Source organism: Podarcis muralis, chromosome 6 (assembly GCF_964188315.1).
Source record: "Podarcis muralis chromosome 6, rPodMur119.hap1.1, whole genome shotgun sequence".
NCBI classification, from domain to species: Eukaryota; Metazoa; Chordata; class Lepidosauria; order Squamata; family Lacertidae; genus Podarcis; species Podarcis muralis.
The window spans coordinates 61,040,023-61,055,336 of NC_135660.1; the positions used below are offsets into that span (position 1 = coordinate 61,040,023).

Below are 15,314 nucleotides of genomic sequence, written 5' to 3' on the forward strand. Positions count from 1 at the left end.
AGTTGTCTGGCATATGGTAGGCACCCTCCCCATTTTCCCATGCTTACAGGAAAGCCCAGCAGAGGATTTTTCAAGAAATACAAGCACCCAGGAAGGCTGCAGAGTGACTGGATAGATGGTTTGTAGACTGAAAGACAGGACACTCACAAGCATTCATTTGATTACCATGAGAGTAAGGCAGCCCTGCATCCCACCCATGAGAATTTCACTTAAATGTTATCTCATTATTTTTGGATAATATTTCTTTTCTCGTAAACTTATGGAGAACAGGTACTTTAGACCAGGCACATTACAGATCTATCAGTAAAACCATCAGTGTGGAGCACTGTTTTGAAACATTTGCCATTCCACATGCCTTCACTGCGTCTTGGCAAAGGGGCCAAGGACTGAGCCAAACACTCCCCCTGGGGGAAGAGAGCTCCCTAGCTGTCCCATCACAACAGAGGACGCTCGGCCCTTGTGGCGGGCACTTAGAAGAGGGTTTCTCAAGAGTGTGAGTTCATGCATGGTGATAAATTCCTGTAAGCATTTAATCGCTTATTTGTCCTTATATTCAGCAATATAAGTCTAGTGTCTCTTAATCCAAACATTCTCTTTCCTTTGGAGCTGAAAAACGCTTCCTATCTATACTTTCTATAAAGAGCAAATAAAAAATCCAACATCCTCTATCCGATAACCTTTCTGTGACCTTCATTCTGGAACCACATTGAGATCCCTTTCTTGTCATTTCAAAAAAAGGGGGGGGGGATTTAGCATCCTTCATGTATGCAAACACTCCTATTGTCTCTACTTATCTCAACTGCTTTCTAAACCTTTCAGGGAGGATACATAATGTGAAAAGAATTGTTTAGGCTTGCATGTTGAGACCTACTGCAGCTTTATTCTTTTACTAGATTCAAATTGAAATAGACTCTGGCTTCAAAGTTTAGATTAACTTGAAAGTAGGACAAGTCGTTTAAGCAACAACAAAAATACCACCAAACACTAACACCAAAGTGATACAATTAGTTGGTCGCGTTGTTTGGCCTCTTGTCAAAGCTACAGTATTTCTTGTCTTAAAAGCATTTATTTCATTTTTTAATTATTTTTAATGTTAAATAATTGCCATGCTCTTCTATAAAAGCAACTTTATAGATGTCATGGTACGTTTTTGTGTCAGCTGCCTTAGTAGATTTAATATGCAGTATGGGACTTTCAGAACATTACAAAGCTCCCTTTAAATATGTTTTGAAAAGAGTTTAAACTCTTCTCTGTGTCGCTGCTGAGTTAGCAATGGCTTTGTTTGTGTGCTTGAATTTCATACTAAATATTTGCTCATTATTATTATTTCCGTGTGTGTGTGTGTGTGTGTGTGTGTGTGTGTGTGTGTCCTTTCAGTGTGTGTGCGTGTGTGTGTGTGTGTGTGTGTGTGTGTATTTCTCTTTCATTGTTAACATCAAATTACCCTGCAATGCTGCTTAATGTCACTGCCTTCATTGGTACACAAAGCACACCCATGGTGGGAATTGCCAGCTCTCGGAAAAGTAGACATATAAACATGAGAGTAGATAAAATATTAATCTTTAGCCTCCCAAGTTTTCCATACAATTTCCATGTCTGTGCGAATTAAATAATGTTGACCTCCAAATTGTTTCTTCCCTAGATATGTGACAATGCTGCTTCTTTCTTTTTTCCCCTTCCATTCATCCTGTTTGGCCTGAGGTTGGGATTTTTGTTTTGTTTTGTTTTGTTATTCGTTTAAAAAAAAAAAGAGTGAGAGAAGAACCCCCTTTTCATTGGTGTCAAGCTAGGATGAATCGGCCAGGGGAAGCATGTTTATAGACTGTGTGAAGAACTTTGTCTTTGTGTGGGAATGTTGGTGACACTGTTACTGCTTGCCTGAATGAACTGCGATGACGTGGGTAATAAGGTATCCTGCTGAGAGCCACAGCAGGCCCTTCACAGACCTCCCACTTAATGCCATTCAGCTCCAGCCCAGTGTAGCTAATTTTTCCCATTCCCTCAATTCTTTTGGCCCCCTTACAAACAGAAAAGTCAACTTTTCACACCGAAGGCGAGATAAGTGCTTTAGGAAATAATCTTGTAAACAGAATGTTACCTTCTGACCTGCAGCTGATACCTTGACTCGGGACAAAACCCACTAGCCTATTGCATTAGACATGGCTATTAAAGGAATAATGCAGCTGATCCTCCTTTCAAAGTGCGCTGAGAAATGGTTTAGCCAGATCACTGTGCCTCTTGTCACACTGAATCATGTTCAGCAGCTCCCCAGCACACACACACACAGAGCTGGTACGCAACTGCTTCCTTCTTCCATCACCCCTCCCCAAAATCCTGTCCATCTCGGTTGCAGTATCTGAGGGAATAAGTGGCGAAAGCCAGCTGCATCTCTCCTTGTCTTATTATTCCCTTGGAACGCTGAAATGAACTTGAGGGCATAAAATACATATTGCAGAAGCCAGAAAAAATCCTATGGACCTTAAATCACCTTGCTGCAAATTTTGAGTGGCATTTATGGAATAAAGTTTAATTACTTTCAAGGTTACATTTCACTTTTTTTGCATATGAAGAAATAGGTAGGCAAGCCTTTAATGTATTGAGAATCAGTCAGAAAAGTTGTACTAAATTAATACGGTAAGTCAGACCTCAGTCCTAAATGTATTCATTAGGGAGTAATGCACTGAGATTTACTTCTATGTAAACATGCATTGGCTTGTGGTATAAGTAGGGGCGAATCTGTAAATTTAGTTTTCTATCAGTTTTCCAGTGTTAATTTCAGTTCACCACATTTTCTACACTGGCTTGTGATTTATGTTTTCAAAAGTCTTCCTGAAAAATCATTAGCATTTTAGCACACATTTCTCCTAATAGACACTTTTTTGCATGCCGTTTTTCCTGATACACAGAATTTTGAAATCATTTCTCTCCCCCCCCCCCATATAATACTTTTTTATGTTAGATGCATACTTCCCATATATATATATGCATTTTTGTACCCATATGTGATACTAAAACTTCCATAAAAATCAAAGAAATGCAAATTTTGAAGGATAGCTGTGCTTTAATTCATGTATTGCTTCTGGAAGTGTGAATTAGGAAGGCTTGCATTTTTCTGAACTGAAATGTTTTCCCATCCCCCAGCTTGTCAGTACTGAAGGCAAAATAGTAAAATGCTGCCTGTCTAAAGTTGCTGCATCTTCTTTCTTACTTCTTCTTTTAAATAACTAAATTCCTCTGACATTTAATAATAATAATAATAATAATAATAATAATAATAATAATAATAACAACAATAACAACAACAACAACCTTTCTGAAAGGGTTTGAACTCCCAAACGCCAATTATTTGCTTAGAGAGGTTTTTGTTGTTGTTAAGGAAAGCCCTAAAGTATCAATTATTAATGTAAAACTTTAATCACTTAAAACACCAGGAAAAATATTGGAACAATAGTAGCCATCTCTCCCCACCCCCACCCCTGAAAAAAAATCTCTACCACACCTTCTTTCCATTCATTCATTCATTGTTGTTGTTCTGCAGAATGTATTCAGACATGTACCAGCTCTAAACAGACAGAAACATACACAAATCCTGATATGATTCTGTTTTGCCTTTCTTCTGTAGCCTTGGTGAATTGTTTCTAGGTAACTTGACAAACCTGAAGGCGTATCAGACTTGAGTGAATGTGCGACTGCGATAGTGGGTCTTAATAATAATTTTTTTAAAAGATAAGACTTTGAAAAGTAAGATTATGAATTCAACCCCAAAGCAGTGATTGATGACCCTGTGCATATTCTTCCCACTTGAACAAAGCAGTTCATCGTATGGGCTGCAAGTAAGTCCTGAAAACTGGAATTCCATTGGAAACTAGCTTCTGCTTTCATTAAGTGCCACAATGAGAGTGCTAAAATGTGGGCCACAGAGGTACGGTTTCAGTAGCCCACTCTGGTATGAAGCTTCTGGGTGGGCACTGTCTCCTTACCACAAGGTGTAGTAATGGCTACCAACTTGAACAGCTTTCAGTGGGGATTAGATCCATTCATGGAGGATATGACTGCCAATGGCTGGTGTCCGTATCAAAGGACATATGCTTCTGAATGCCAGATGTTGGAGAGCATAAGTGGGAAGACTGTTCTTGCAGTTACGTCTTGCTCGCAGGCATCTAGTTGGCCACTGTGATAACAGGTAAAGGTAAAGGGACTCCTGACTATTAGGTCCAGTCGTGACTGACTCTGGGGTTGCGGCACTCATCTCACTTTATTGGCCGAGGGAGCAGGCGTACAGCTTCCAAGTCATGTGGCCAGCATGACTAAGCTGCTTCTGGCAAACCAGAGCAGCGCACGGAAATGCCGTTTACCTTCCCGCCGGAGTGGTACCTATTTATCTACTTGCACTTTGACATGCTTTCGAACTGCTAGGTTGGCAGGAACAGGGACCGAGCAACGGGAGCTCACCCCATCACGGGGATTCGAACTGCCAACCTTCTGATCAGCAAGTCCTAGGCTCTGTGGTTTAACCCAGTGTTTCCCAACCGGTGTTCCGCGGCACACTAGTGTGCCGTGAGACACCGGCTGGTGTGCCGTGGGAGGGAGGCGGGCGAGTCGGGCGCCTAGGAGAGAACAAAACCAAGTGAGCAGCGCGCGAGAGGGAAGCGACCCGAAAAAGAAGCGCGTTCGGAGTCCGGAGGCACTTTTGGGGCTGCGTACGAAGGGAGGGGGGGGGGCACGGACGGCGGAAGGGGGCGGGGCGCGGTTGCAGAAACCCGCCAATGCTTCCACCTCATTGGGAAAGGGAAGGGGTTGGGCCACCTAAAACTCTCCGCCGGGGCCACATCCTGCCTCCCAGCCCCCTTTCCTCCACCCACGGAGGGAGGGATGTTTTTAACACCCCCCCCCCGCTCACAACCCTTTGGTAGCGTTTCTCCAATCTGAGGCGAGCGCCCGCCGACGCCCCCTTCCCCTGCTCAGTCGCGCAAAAACCGAAGTCTCCTCCCTACCCCTTATTCCCTCAAACCCCGTTTCCATAAGGGGGGGGGGAATAACCCCTTCCGTCGCGCGCGAAGCCCAGCTCCCTCCGCCCTTCGCGGTCTCCTCAGCACTTCAGCCAGCCGTTTACACTCTCGGAGCCACTGGGCAAAACTCGCTCTCAGAAGCGCGCGCGCGCAGAGAGAAAGAGAGAGGGAAACAAAGTTAACTTGTGGGGAGAGAGAAAGAGCGAGCGGGAGCTAACTTGTGTCCAAAGGCAGATACAAAGTAGCCCCCCCCGCCCCGAAGGCGACCTCTCTTGCTCTGCTCCTCTGGGGTGGGGAAACCAACTCCACCACGCGGAGCAGCCCCGAGGCGGGGAATTTCGCCCCTTCGTAATGTATGCATGTAAATGAGGCGGGCGCAAGGGGTGGGCGCGGAGAGGAACTCGCGCCTCTGAGGCCGCCGCCTCCTTCTCCTCCTCCTCCGCCCCCCCCCTCAAACCCAGGCGGCGGCGGCGGCAGGAGGCAGCAGCGGCAATAACAGAAGCAGCTGCGCTGACAACAACACGTGTTCGCTCGGGCACCATGGAATTCGAGGAGCTGGGGATTCGGGAGGAGTGCGGCGTGTTCGGGTGCATCGCCTCCGGCCTGTGGCCCACGGAGCTGGACGTGCCCCATGTGATCACGCTGGGGCTAGTGGGGCTGCAGCACAGGTAGGGGACACGGCGGTGGGGGGGGGAGACGGTCTGGGGAAGCGGGGGGAGGGTGGGTTGCTTGCGAGACAGCGGAGGAGGAGGAGGCCGGCATGTCCGGGCAGCAGCAGCAACAGCAGCAGCAGCAACTCCCGGCGACGGCTCCTCCTCCGCCCGCTATCGCCGCCGCCTCAGCTGCCGCCGTCCCTCAGTCCCTCGCTCTGCTGCCTCCTCCCACCCCGGCAAGGGGAAGGGAAAAAACTTTCACTTTTGTGCGTCCCTCCCGGCGTGACGCTGCGCGCTGACGTCACGGGGCGGGGCTTTAATGGTGGTGTGCCGCGAGATTTTTTTCCGGTAAACAGGTGTGCCGTTGCCCAAAAACGTTTGGGAAACACTGGTTTAACCCACAGCGCCACCCACGTCCCTCCGTGATAACAGGATGCTGGCCTAAATGATCCTTTGGTCTGGGCACTCTTTGTATGTTCTTATGTTCCCCCTAATCCTCCTCAATGGGATGCTGAGATTAATTTGAGATAACGCCGACCTAATCACCTTGGAGGAAGCATGGGATTCCAGTGTAATGAATGTAGTGTTCAGTTTTAAGTAGAAATTATGCATATCTGTGTTTAAAGGGCTTATTGATTTGTTCCATTTAGAGTAATGATTTAGAAATTCTTCCATTTCTTTACCGGCAACATCAGCATAATCTCCTTTTCAAGCGCGCTTTATGATGTCTCATCCGTTGAGATAAATTTGAAAGGTTCCCTTCCCCCCCTTCCCTGTGCCTTGAAAGTACTGTATTCATTATTATCCTTTTTCAGCGCTTACTTTCAAGCGGGAAAGCGGGTATCAAGGGATTGCAGGACTGCACTTTCCCCCTTGCCCCCTATTGTTGCAGTGCTTGCATTTTCACTTCTGCAGCAGGGAGACTGCTGTATTCATGGAGTTCCCTGAGTGATTTAGAACCCGGAAAGATCAGCATTCTACCTCACACAAGAAGACTCCATGAGCAAATGAAACTCCCCGTTGCAAAAGCGACTGCGTGTTAGTTGCCTGCACAAGCTTTTAGTGATACTGAAAACACAGCCCCTTGCTACTCATTTCCCCTCTTTACAGGTAATAACTGAGGAGGCCCTTGTCATGAAATGAACTCCATCCGTGCATTGTGACTCTGAAATTCCACTTATGTCCATGTTAGTATAAATAATGGAATAAACTGGTCAGCTGCCTACAACCTCTTAACATTTGCGTGCCCTTCACTTCAGCTTTCATTCAAATTTTTCTTTTTTAAGAAAAGCAAGTCTTGGAGGGAAATTTGTGGATGGGGCATAGTATGGGAGACTGTTTCTCAGTTATGCTGAGCTCAGGCAGTACTTGTAATTTACTGAGGGTCAAAGTCAGGAATTCATATTGCAGTTTTATGGCTCATAAGTTAGTCAGTTTTGAGTATGGATTTTTATATTTGCTACAGCCGTTGCTGCAAATATTGAACTGAGTAAGAGTACTTAATGTGGCATGTGAATCATTGTTGAACAAGAAGGAAAGGCACCATCACAGATCTAACAACAGCAAGCAAGTGGATCATAATTGTGATAGATGGTTGCTTTCTGTCCTGCCCCCACGCCCGCCAGAATATTCACCTATGGAAACACTTCACAAAGCATATGTTGGATGTGACGGATACATTTAAAAACATGGAATGTCGAGACTAAACTGCAGAATTACACTTTTTCTGGCTGTGGGCTGATTCAGACATAATGCCAAACCCTTGAGTTGGTTCTACATCAACAAGGCCAGAAGTACCCTCAGGCTCAACCACTTCTCCATTCTTCTTCCCCTCATGATCTCATGATCCACTGTTTCTGGCTTCCCTTCCTGCTTTAAAGCAAACCACTGTTTCTCATTTCATTCAACCAAGCAAGCTACGATTTGCATCACCTAATCAGCCAGGTTTATAAGCAACATAGTTTTTCCTCAATTCAAGAACAAAGGGAGGAAACTGAGGCACTATGGAGAGAAGGAGGGGACGGAAGCGTAGCAAGGTACTATGGACATGGGGGTCTTCAAGCTTGTTCACAAACCATAGTTTGGTGTGTTGCAGCTGAAACAGCCCAATGACAAATTTCCTGTGATTTTTGACTATTCTTCCTGCATGTTCAGTTAAAATGTTAATAGTCATTGTTCCCTGAAGGGCATTAGGTCACTCGGTCTGATTGCTGATGTCGCAAGTAACTCAAATATAGTAGCATTACATATAAAGGATGTGTACACTTGTGAAGAAATCCATGACCTGGAGCATGAAAAGCAGATGGAGAGTATATGGGTAAAAATTGTAGGAGAAAGGAACAACAGTGACCTTACTATGGGTGTCTGCTATAGACCGCCAAGCCAGACGGAAGACTTGGATGATGCCTTACTAGAGCAGATTACCAAACATGCAAAACAGAGAGAAATAATAATCCTGGGGGACTTCAACTTCCCTGGTATCTGTTGGGACTCAAACTCTGCCAAGAGTGTAAGGTCTGACAAATTCCTCCATTGCCTCGCTGACAATTTCATCTCCCGGAAGATGGAAGTACCAATAAGGGGATCATCTATCTTGGACCTGATCCACACCAATAGGGAGGAACTGATTGATGAAGTGGAAGTGCTTGGAAACTTGGGAGGAAGTGATCATGTTCTCCTGGGTTTCAGGATACAGAGGCAAAGGAAGCTGCCTTATATTCAGCATGGGTTCAACAGCATTATCTATTCTGCCTAGCAGACATACCAGCCCAAAAAGATGGAGCAGCAAATGGTGGCCTTATTGTAGTGGTGGGCTCCTTTAACGGTTGTGGTAGCGTCATCGGATTGGGTTGTAAGTCTTGCAGATAAATTACAGTATATTTGGTAATGCAATGCGGACATCAGATAAGAACTATGTGAAATAGAATCAGATCCTCCCACTGTGAAACATTAAATTAATGCTGGTGACATGACTTGGCTGCTTCCTTTTTTACACCATTGAAATTTATCACTCCATTGGGTGATTAATTGCAACCTTTTATAGGAAATTTTGATTCATGGCATGTTCAAAAGGAAATTGTAATGCAGGATTACAATGAAGCAACTTCTAAAGCTCTCCTGGTCAGTTGGGGAGGGGAACACCCTCCTGAATATATTTGATATTTGATGAGCTGTCGAGATTTATAGTTGTTAACTGCTAAAACCTAAAGGAGTACATGCTTTTCGTATGCTGCTTCTTCAAACCCATTCATCTCTCTGAGATCACTCGAAGCAAGGCTGCAGATCGAGTTAGTCTGGCAGCATATTCTGATGCCCCACCATCTAGAAAATTGCTTAACACAAATTATTTTACTAAGCAGTGGGCCAGTTTGATGTATTTATTTCATGCCTTCAGGATTTCCTGTTTTTTGCAACAGGTAGTTTTCCTGGGAGCAAAACTATTCCTATAGTCCTTGTTTAACTTAGTCTTAAAGTATCAAAACTGTCATAGAAACCATATTCCCCATCACTCCAAAGCCATAGCATCATAATATTTTTCACCTCAAAAAAATCTCATAAATCTCTTTTCAAATTTGCCTACTTCAATCTGAGGTTCATTCCTAAAGAATATACTGGGGGGGGGGTAATACTAGTTATACTAGTAGTAATATTGCTGCTACTACTACTAATAGTAGTAGCAGTAGTATAGCATGGATGGAACTCTGAACAGGAGCACTCGACACTAACATTTTGTGACAGCCTGCACTTCCAAATTTCTTCACAATAATGAACTTCAATCAGCACCTGCAAGAAGCTGGTTTATTTATGATCAGCTGTTTGCCTTGCCTGATACAGTCGGTGCTTCTACAATGATAACTCTGGTTACGAACACTTCTGGTTATGAACGCTTCAGGTAACAAGCTCCACTAACCTGGAAGTAGCTGCTCCTGGTTGTGAACTTTGCCCCAGGATGCGAACGGAAATTGTGCACCAGAGGCTCCATTAGCGAAAGCACGCCTCAGGATAAGAACAGTTTCAGCTTAAGAACGGACCTCCGGAACGAATTAAGTTCGTAACCAGAGGTACCATTGTATTTTTGATAGGAGGGCTGAGGCTAAGTGACGAGAGACACTGTCCACATCAGTGGCTAGCCTTTACACTTTTTGTTGCCTAATCTAGCAACGAAAAAGGTAAACCCATCTGGTCGCATGCAGACACACATCCAAACATGAGCACCTGTTCATCAATGTTTTCTTTAAGTGGCAGAGAAGCTCCTCCAGGTTGGCTCCAGGCATCCTAGATCAAGGGTGTGCAGAAGCTAGATCTGGCTGTATTGGTAGATCACTGGCTGAATTTCAGTAGATCAACAAGGATTTCTGATTCTGGATTGTTTGAACAATATCAACAATGGAATGACATGCACCCAACCACCACCCTAAATTAAATAATGCTGAAATGAAGAAAGCTTGGTGTGGCCAGGAGTGGGTTTTTGGTTGGATCCCACCGAGTGGATCCCACAATCGTCAAGTCTTCCTCTCCCTGTCAGTCTACCTTAGTTCGTCTAAGGAACTTTTGTGCTTGCCCAGCGCCACCTTGCAGACCCTCTTCCCACCAGGACCTTGGCAGGGTTTCAGTGACAGAACCATGAGCATGCACATGTAATCTCTTTGCAGTTACAATTCTGGGTATTGTTTTTAAAGTGAAGGTACTTTACAGATTCCTTTCTTTCACATACAGCTGAGCAAACTGCATTTAATTCTTTTCCCCCTATTGTGCCTTTTCAGAATTATAGATCAGCGGTTTGAGAGAGTTTCATATTTTGTCTTTGGAGATTTCAACTTTCGACTGGATGCAAAGTCAGTGGTAGAGGTAGGACCTCCTTTTCTTCTTTACATCTGGACCCCATTGAAAATTCTTCAGTTTTTTTAAAAAAAAATGCTTTAAAAAGTTAACTGGCTTTTAGGCTTGCAGAAAAATGCTCACTAGACCAAGCTGGTCACAGCCATCAAAAATATTCCATCTGTTGCAACACTACCAGTCCACCCATGAAGTCCAGCATAGATGTTCTGGGTAGTGAATTTGCTGCCACTCAGCCAGGGCTCCAAAGACCACATCGTTCTGGCACAGCTCTGGAGATGGAGATAACTAATTGGGTCAGAACTGGACTGTGTGTAGTTTGATATCAATACATTAGTCAGCTAGTGAATTTGTGGCAGAGGTGGGATTTGAACTAAAGACCTTTCAGGTTCACAGTTCACATTCTCCTTAGTATTGACATTCCTGAATTTGGCTTTTCCCACACAGTAGTTTCCACACAGCTTTTCCCCAAATTTCATTCCACAGAAATTTCAGCTCAGATTTTCGGTTTAAAATGGGAGTATTTGTTTTAAAAAGAACAAACCTCTCATCCCTTCCTTTTTTCCCTCCCTGCGATAAATCATAGGCAGCTTGAGAATCGCACAACAAATTTCCTGTAATGGGAAATCCTCCTAATAACCTTCTCTAATCCTGATGTGGCTATTTTCATTTCCAGAGTGCTTTATGAACATTAATGAATGTTATGCTGCAACTATACATCTAAGGTTAGAGACAAAGAGTGCAACTTGTGCATGAATCAAACTTTTACACGTGTCAACAGTACCAAGCTATAGAAGAATAATTACACGCCCTTTGCGATGTCTTAATAAGAGAACCTGCATTGTCATCATGTAACTTAACTCTGTGAGCAGTGTTAACTTTGTTTATAGAGAGCTTCCAGAAGGAAGGGTCCTTAAAGTTTCCTGGGAATCCAAATGGGGAGGATTCAATGAACTCACTTGCCTTCTTGCCAGGAACAAGTATCCCTTCGCAGTCTGGCAGGTGACTGCGCTTCTAGGAAAGCCACTCCACCTTTCTTCTCTCCCCACCCCTTTTATTTGTGGAAGAAAGGAGTGATGGTATCACTTGTACATGCTGCTGGCATATGTTCACACAATCCAAATGGGAAGGGAGAGAAAGAAAGAGAGAGCCTGCCTGTAGGAAGCCAAGCCCAGAATTTTCCCCTGTAGCTAGGACTTTATCCATGAATGCATATAGTTAAATGCCATGAGTTACTGTGCTAGGAAAAATACTAATGATTTACCTCCAACTACAAAATAAGAGGCATGAAACATGTGCACAGAGGGGGATTTTCCTATGATGACTTCTTTACCTGCAGAAGTCTTCCCTGGGAAGGGGGAGGTATGCATGGAAACACTATGATGCCAGGATGTGCATAGATAGCTCTTCGCCCTCTTCACTTTTAAGCACACGTGTGTTCCTTTTAGTGCATTAATAGGGCTGCCATGACGATTGTAACATGGCTAAACCAGATTTCATTGGGGCAAAGGTGATGTTGAAGGACCTGATGGAGCAACTATAACTATAACTATAACCCTAACCCTACCTGTAGGCTTATTCATACATTGCACTGAATACAAGTGCAAGGCATTTCTACACATGTTCAGGTGTTAGTTGGTGTGAAAAAGTGTACACTGGTTGATTTATACAGCTGAACTGTTGTGTACAAAGATTGTTAAAGTAATGTGAGTGTCCCTGTATGTTACCGATTTGACACTCAAGCCAACTGGCGAATGCTGCTTTGTCATAGTATCCAAGCTCTGAAGGTAACCTATAAATTAGCTCTTTATTCTCTCGTGAATGTAAGTAGCTGTAAAAGACTTTTCCCCCTCCTTCACCTCTTTGTTCCACCCATTTGGAAATATTTCCTTGTGAAATGATTCTGCCAAACATTTAGGTAATACAAGAAGATCCAAGCGCCAAATTTGATGCATTGAACTATTAGATCTGCCTACCTAAACAGCAACACAAGGCAGTATATTTCCAAAGACATTCTCAGCAGGGCTACTGAAAGAGAAGATATATGGGTTGTTTCAAAAATAGATTTTCTTATGCTCATACAGAGTAACATAAATCAGCTGGCACCTTATTGGCCATATTAAATTGTAATTAAGAAGCAATAAATCATCATTCAGGGTTTGAGGTGCAGGAGGGAAAAGACTTCTCCAAAGCATTAGACAGACCGTTTTTGCTATGAAATTCTGTTCCACTATCCACGAGAGAGAGCCATAGGTGGTCAAGGAGACTGAGAAAGGCACTTACAGGTCACAAAATGTGCCTTGTCAAACTGAAAATGAATCAAAAATTATAAAATGTGGAACTGGAACTTTGTCATGATGGTCTAGATGGAGCCTTGCACAATCACTGAGGTATGTGCAGAGCACATGTGCACTGCAGTATCTCCATGAAGACAGCAAATGAATGTGTCTGCAGATCTGCCTCTTTGAAATAAATACAGCAACACTTGTGGATGAGTGTTCTGTACATGGGTCAAATGCGAATTGGGCATCCGAATCCATTCTAGAGGGCTGCAAAGACCAGAATGCATCCTTAGAAAGAACTATGTTCACCAGAAGAACTAAGTGCATTCTTATGTGATATGAAGGTTGGGTATCCTCAGGCATGGAGGACAAATGTGGCCTCCAGACCCCTCTCTCTGGCCCCTGGGACTCTTGTCTCTCTCCAGGCCACATCCCTTTGCAGCTTCCTTGACTGTTTTTGTCTGGCTGGAATGAGACCTTGAACTCCGACCAGGGTCTTGCTTAATTGGGGGGAGGGGATAGAAAGTGGACATGTGTGGACATGCGTGAAACTAACCTGTTGCGCAAAGTTAAACTTCACAATTGCTTCTCTCTCCACATTTTCTTCTGGCTCTGCTCACCACTAGCATGTGGCCCCAGGAAGCTTGTTCAATAGGGAATGTGGCCCTTGGGGTGAAAAAGTTTCTCATTCCTGTGCTAAACAATTGGAAGAATACCTAGTCATCTGAATTATACTTGATTTGTGTATTGTAACATCATTAAGCTTTTTAGTGTTATATATACATATTACTATCAAACGATAGGAGATTTTAAGCAGCCAGGGAAAGGAAAAATTCAACTGTTTGTCCTATCAAGTCATTTGTAGCTGTTGCAGCTAACACTCAAGGCTAGAATTTTGCTAGAAGCCCACTCATGGGGTGCTAAGTATGTGATCATACCTGCTTGCTCTTTAGAAGGATAGCTTAAAGGGGTAGCTAGCCTATTCATTTGGAGGCTGCAGAGAGCAGGCAGGTAGCAGCAGTAGGACTGCTGCTAGCTCACAGGTGGATCCCACCTTTATCCTTCCCAGTGCACCTGAAGAACAACAGCCTGCTAAGGAGCCAGGAGGTTTGGCCAGCTAGCACCATGCACAGAGAGGGAGAGGGAGATCCATGGTGGTAGCTGTTCCCAGGGGGGAACCCTACTTATTTGGAGGCTGCTGTGGGTTGTGGATCAACAGCAGAAAACCAGATCCAGTGGAGCAGCCCCAAAACTCATCCTAAGCAATGGTGTGTGGATGGGCTTGTTCCTAGATCTGAGGTTAGAGTGACGGGAGAGGGGACATAACTTGGCTTCCACAAGGAGACTGCCAAAGCCCTTTTCAAATGTAGCATTTGATTAAAGAAATGTCTCCTGAACCAGCTGCAGTTCAGGTTTTACAATCTTTCAACTGGGCTTTCCCCCATCTCACCTAACTCCCTGGCTTTCACTCCCACTTCTTGTGGGAAACCGCTACAACCCAAATACATAATATTGCATGGGGCAGGCATCTTTGTGGGGTGTAAAAAATACCTACCAAGATGCGTTCTCTGCACAACACAGCGAAAACCGTCTTTATTTTAAACATCTGTAAGCTGCAGCGCAGCACTCAAAGCAACATACAAAGTTTTGTCAAGGGTCAAACAGCAGTTTAAAAAGATATATCCACCTGTTGTTTTCTCACTGATGATTCCTGGCAAGGTCTTGATGTAGCTCTAATTGACATGGGAATAATTTCCCTGGCGGAGTGGGGGGGGGGCACCCTTTGTAATGCAAACATCTGCCAGATTGTTAGCTCTAGTGGCCAGTGTGTTGCTGTAGCAATAAGCCACCAAAGTTTAACTTGGAGCTAAAAGCTTTCTGGTAAATCACCAGTCTTCCCTAACTACATTAACAGACTAAAAGAATAAACATCACTTCATTGCTTTGCTACCCTGCACACCTAATCAATGGCTGGATCCTCTAGCCCACTGTTAATTGGTATCTACTCTGTCACAGTTCAGATAATGTAGATGGAGGTTTTAGCTCATTATTCTTTTAATCGTAGCTGCTCCAGCTGTGTTTGCACTAGTGGGGGCATAGCAGCTTTCCTTGTTTGTACCAGTTCCTGGATTAAGGGCAGAACCCTTAAGTATGCACTGCTGTGACGCAACCTCCGTTTGTTTCTGCATCGTTTGAACACAAGTTGTACAGCGGCAGCAACATTTTTGGGCGGCGGCAGGGGAACACGACAGCTTCCCTAATTGGAATGGGTCTTTCAGAAGGAAGATACCCCATGTCTCTTGTATGTTGCTTTTGCTGCAGCCAGACAGCTTCTCCACAAAACTTAAATGCTGATCCTAAGAGATGCAGACGACTTTCAACTTACACTAGGGTTACGCTGCAGGGATCACACCTAAAGCCAAATTTGTGTGCAGGCAAAACATATTGAGTTCAATGGCCGGTAGGATTGCCAATGTCTTTTTTCCACCCAAGCAGCAACTTGTGAATGCACACAAGTAAAATGTGCCTAAGTT

At 44.2% G+C, this 15,314-nt stretch overlaps 1 protein-coding gene across 5 annotated transcripts in view; it reads left to right on the plus strand.

The window, feature by feature from the left end:
• Positions 1-15,314, plus strand: part of INPP5A (inositol polyphosphate-5-phosphatase A) — a 243,600-nt gene that overhangs the window by 150,078 nt on the left and 78,208 nt on the right. For all 5 annotated transcript variants that reach the window (XM_028729864.2, XM_077930404.1, XM_028729867.2 and 2 more), the window contains exon 9: positions 10,426-10,510. In XM_028729864.2, coding sequence (XP_028585697.1) covers positions 10,426-10,510 — 85 coding nt within the window. The remainder of the gene's footprint in view (positions 1-10,425; positions 10,511-15,314) is intronic.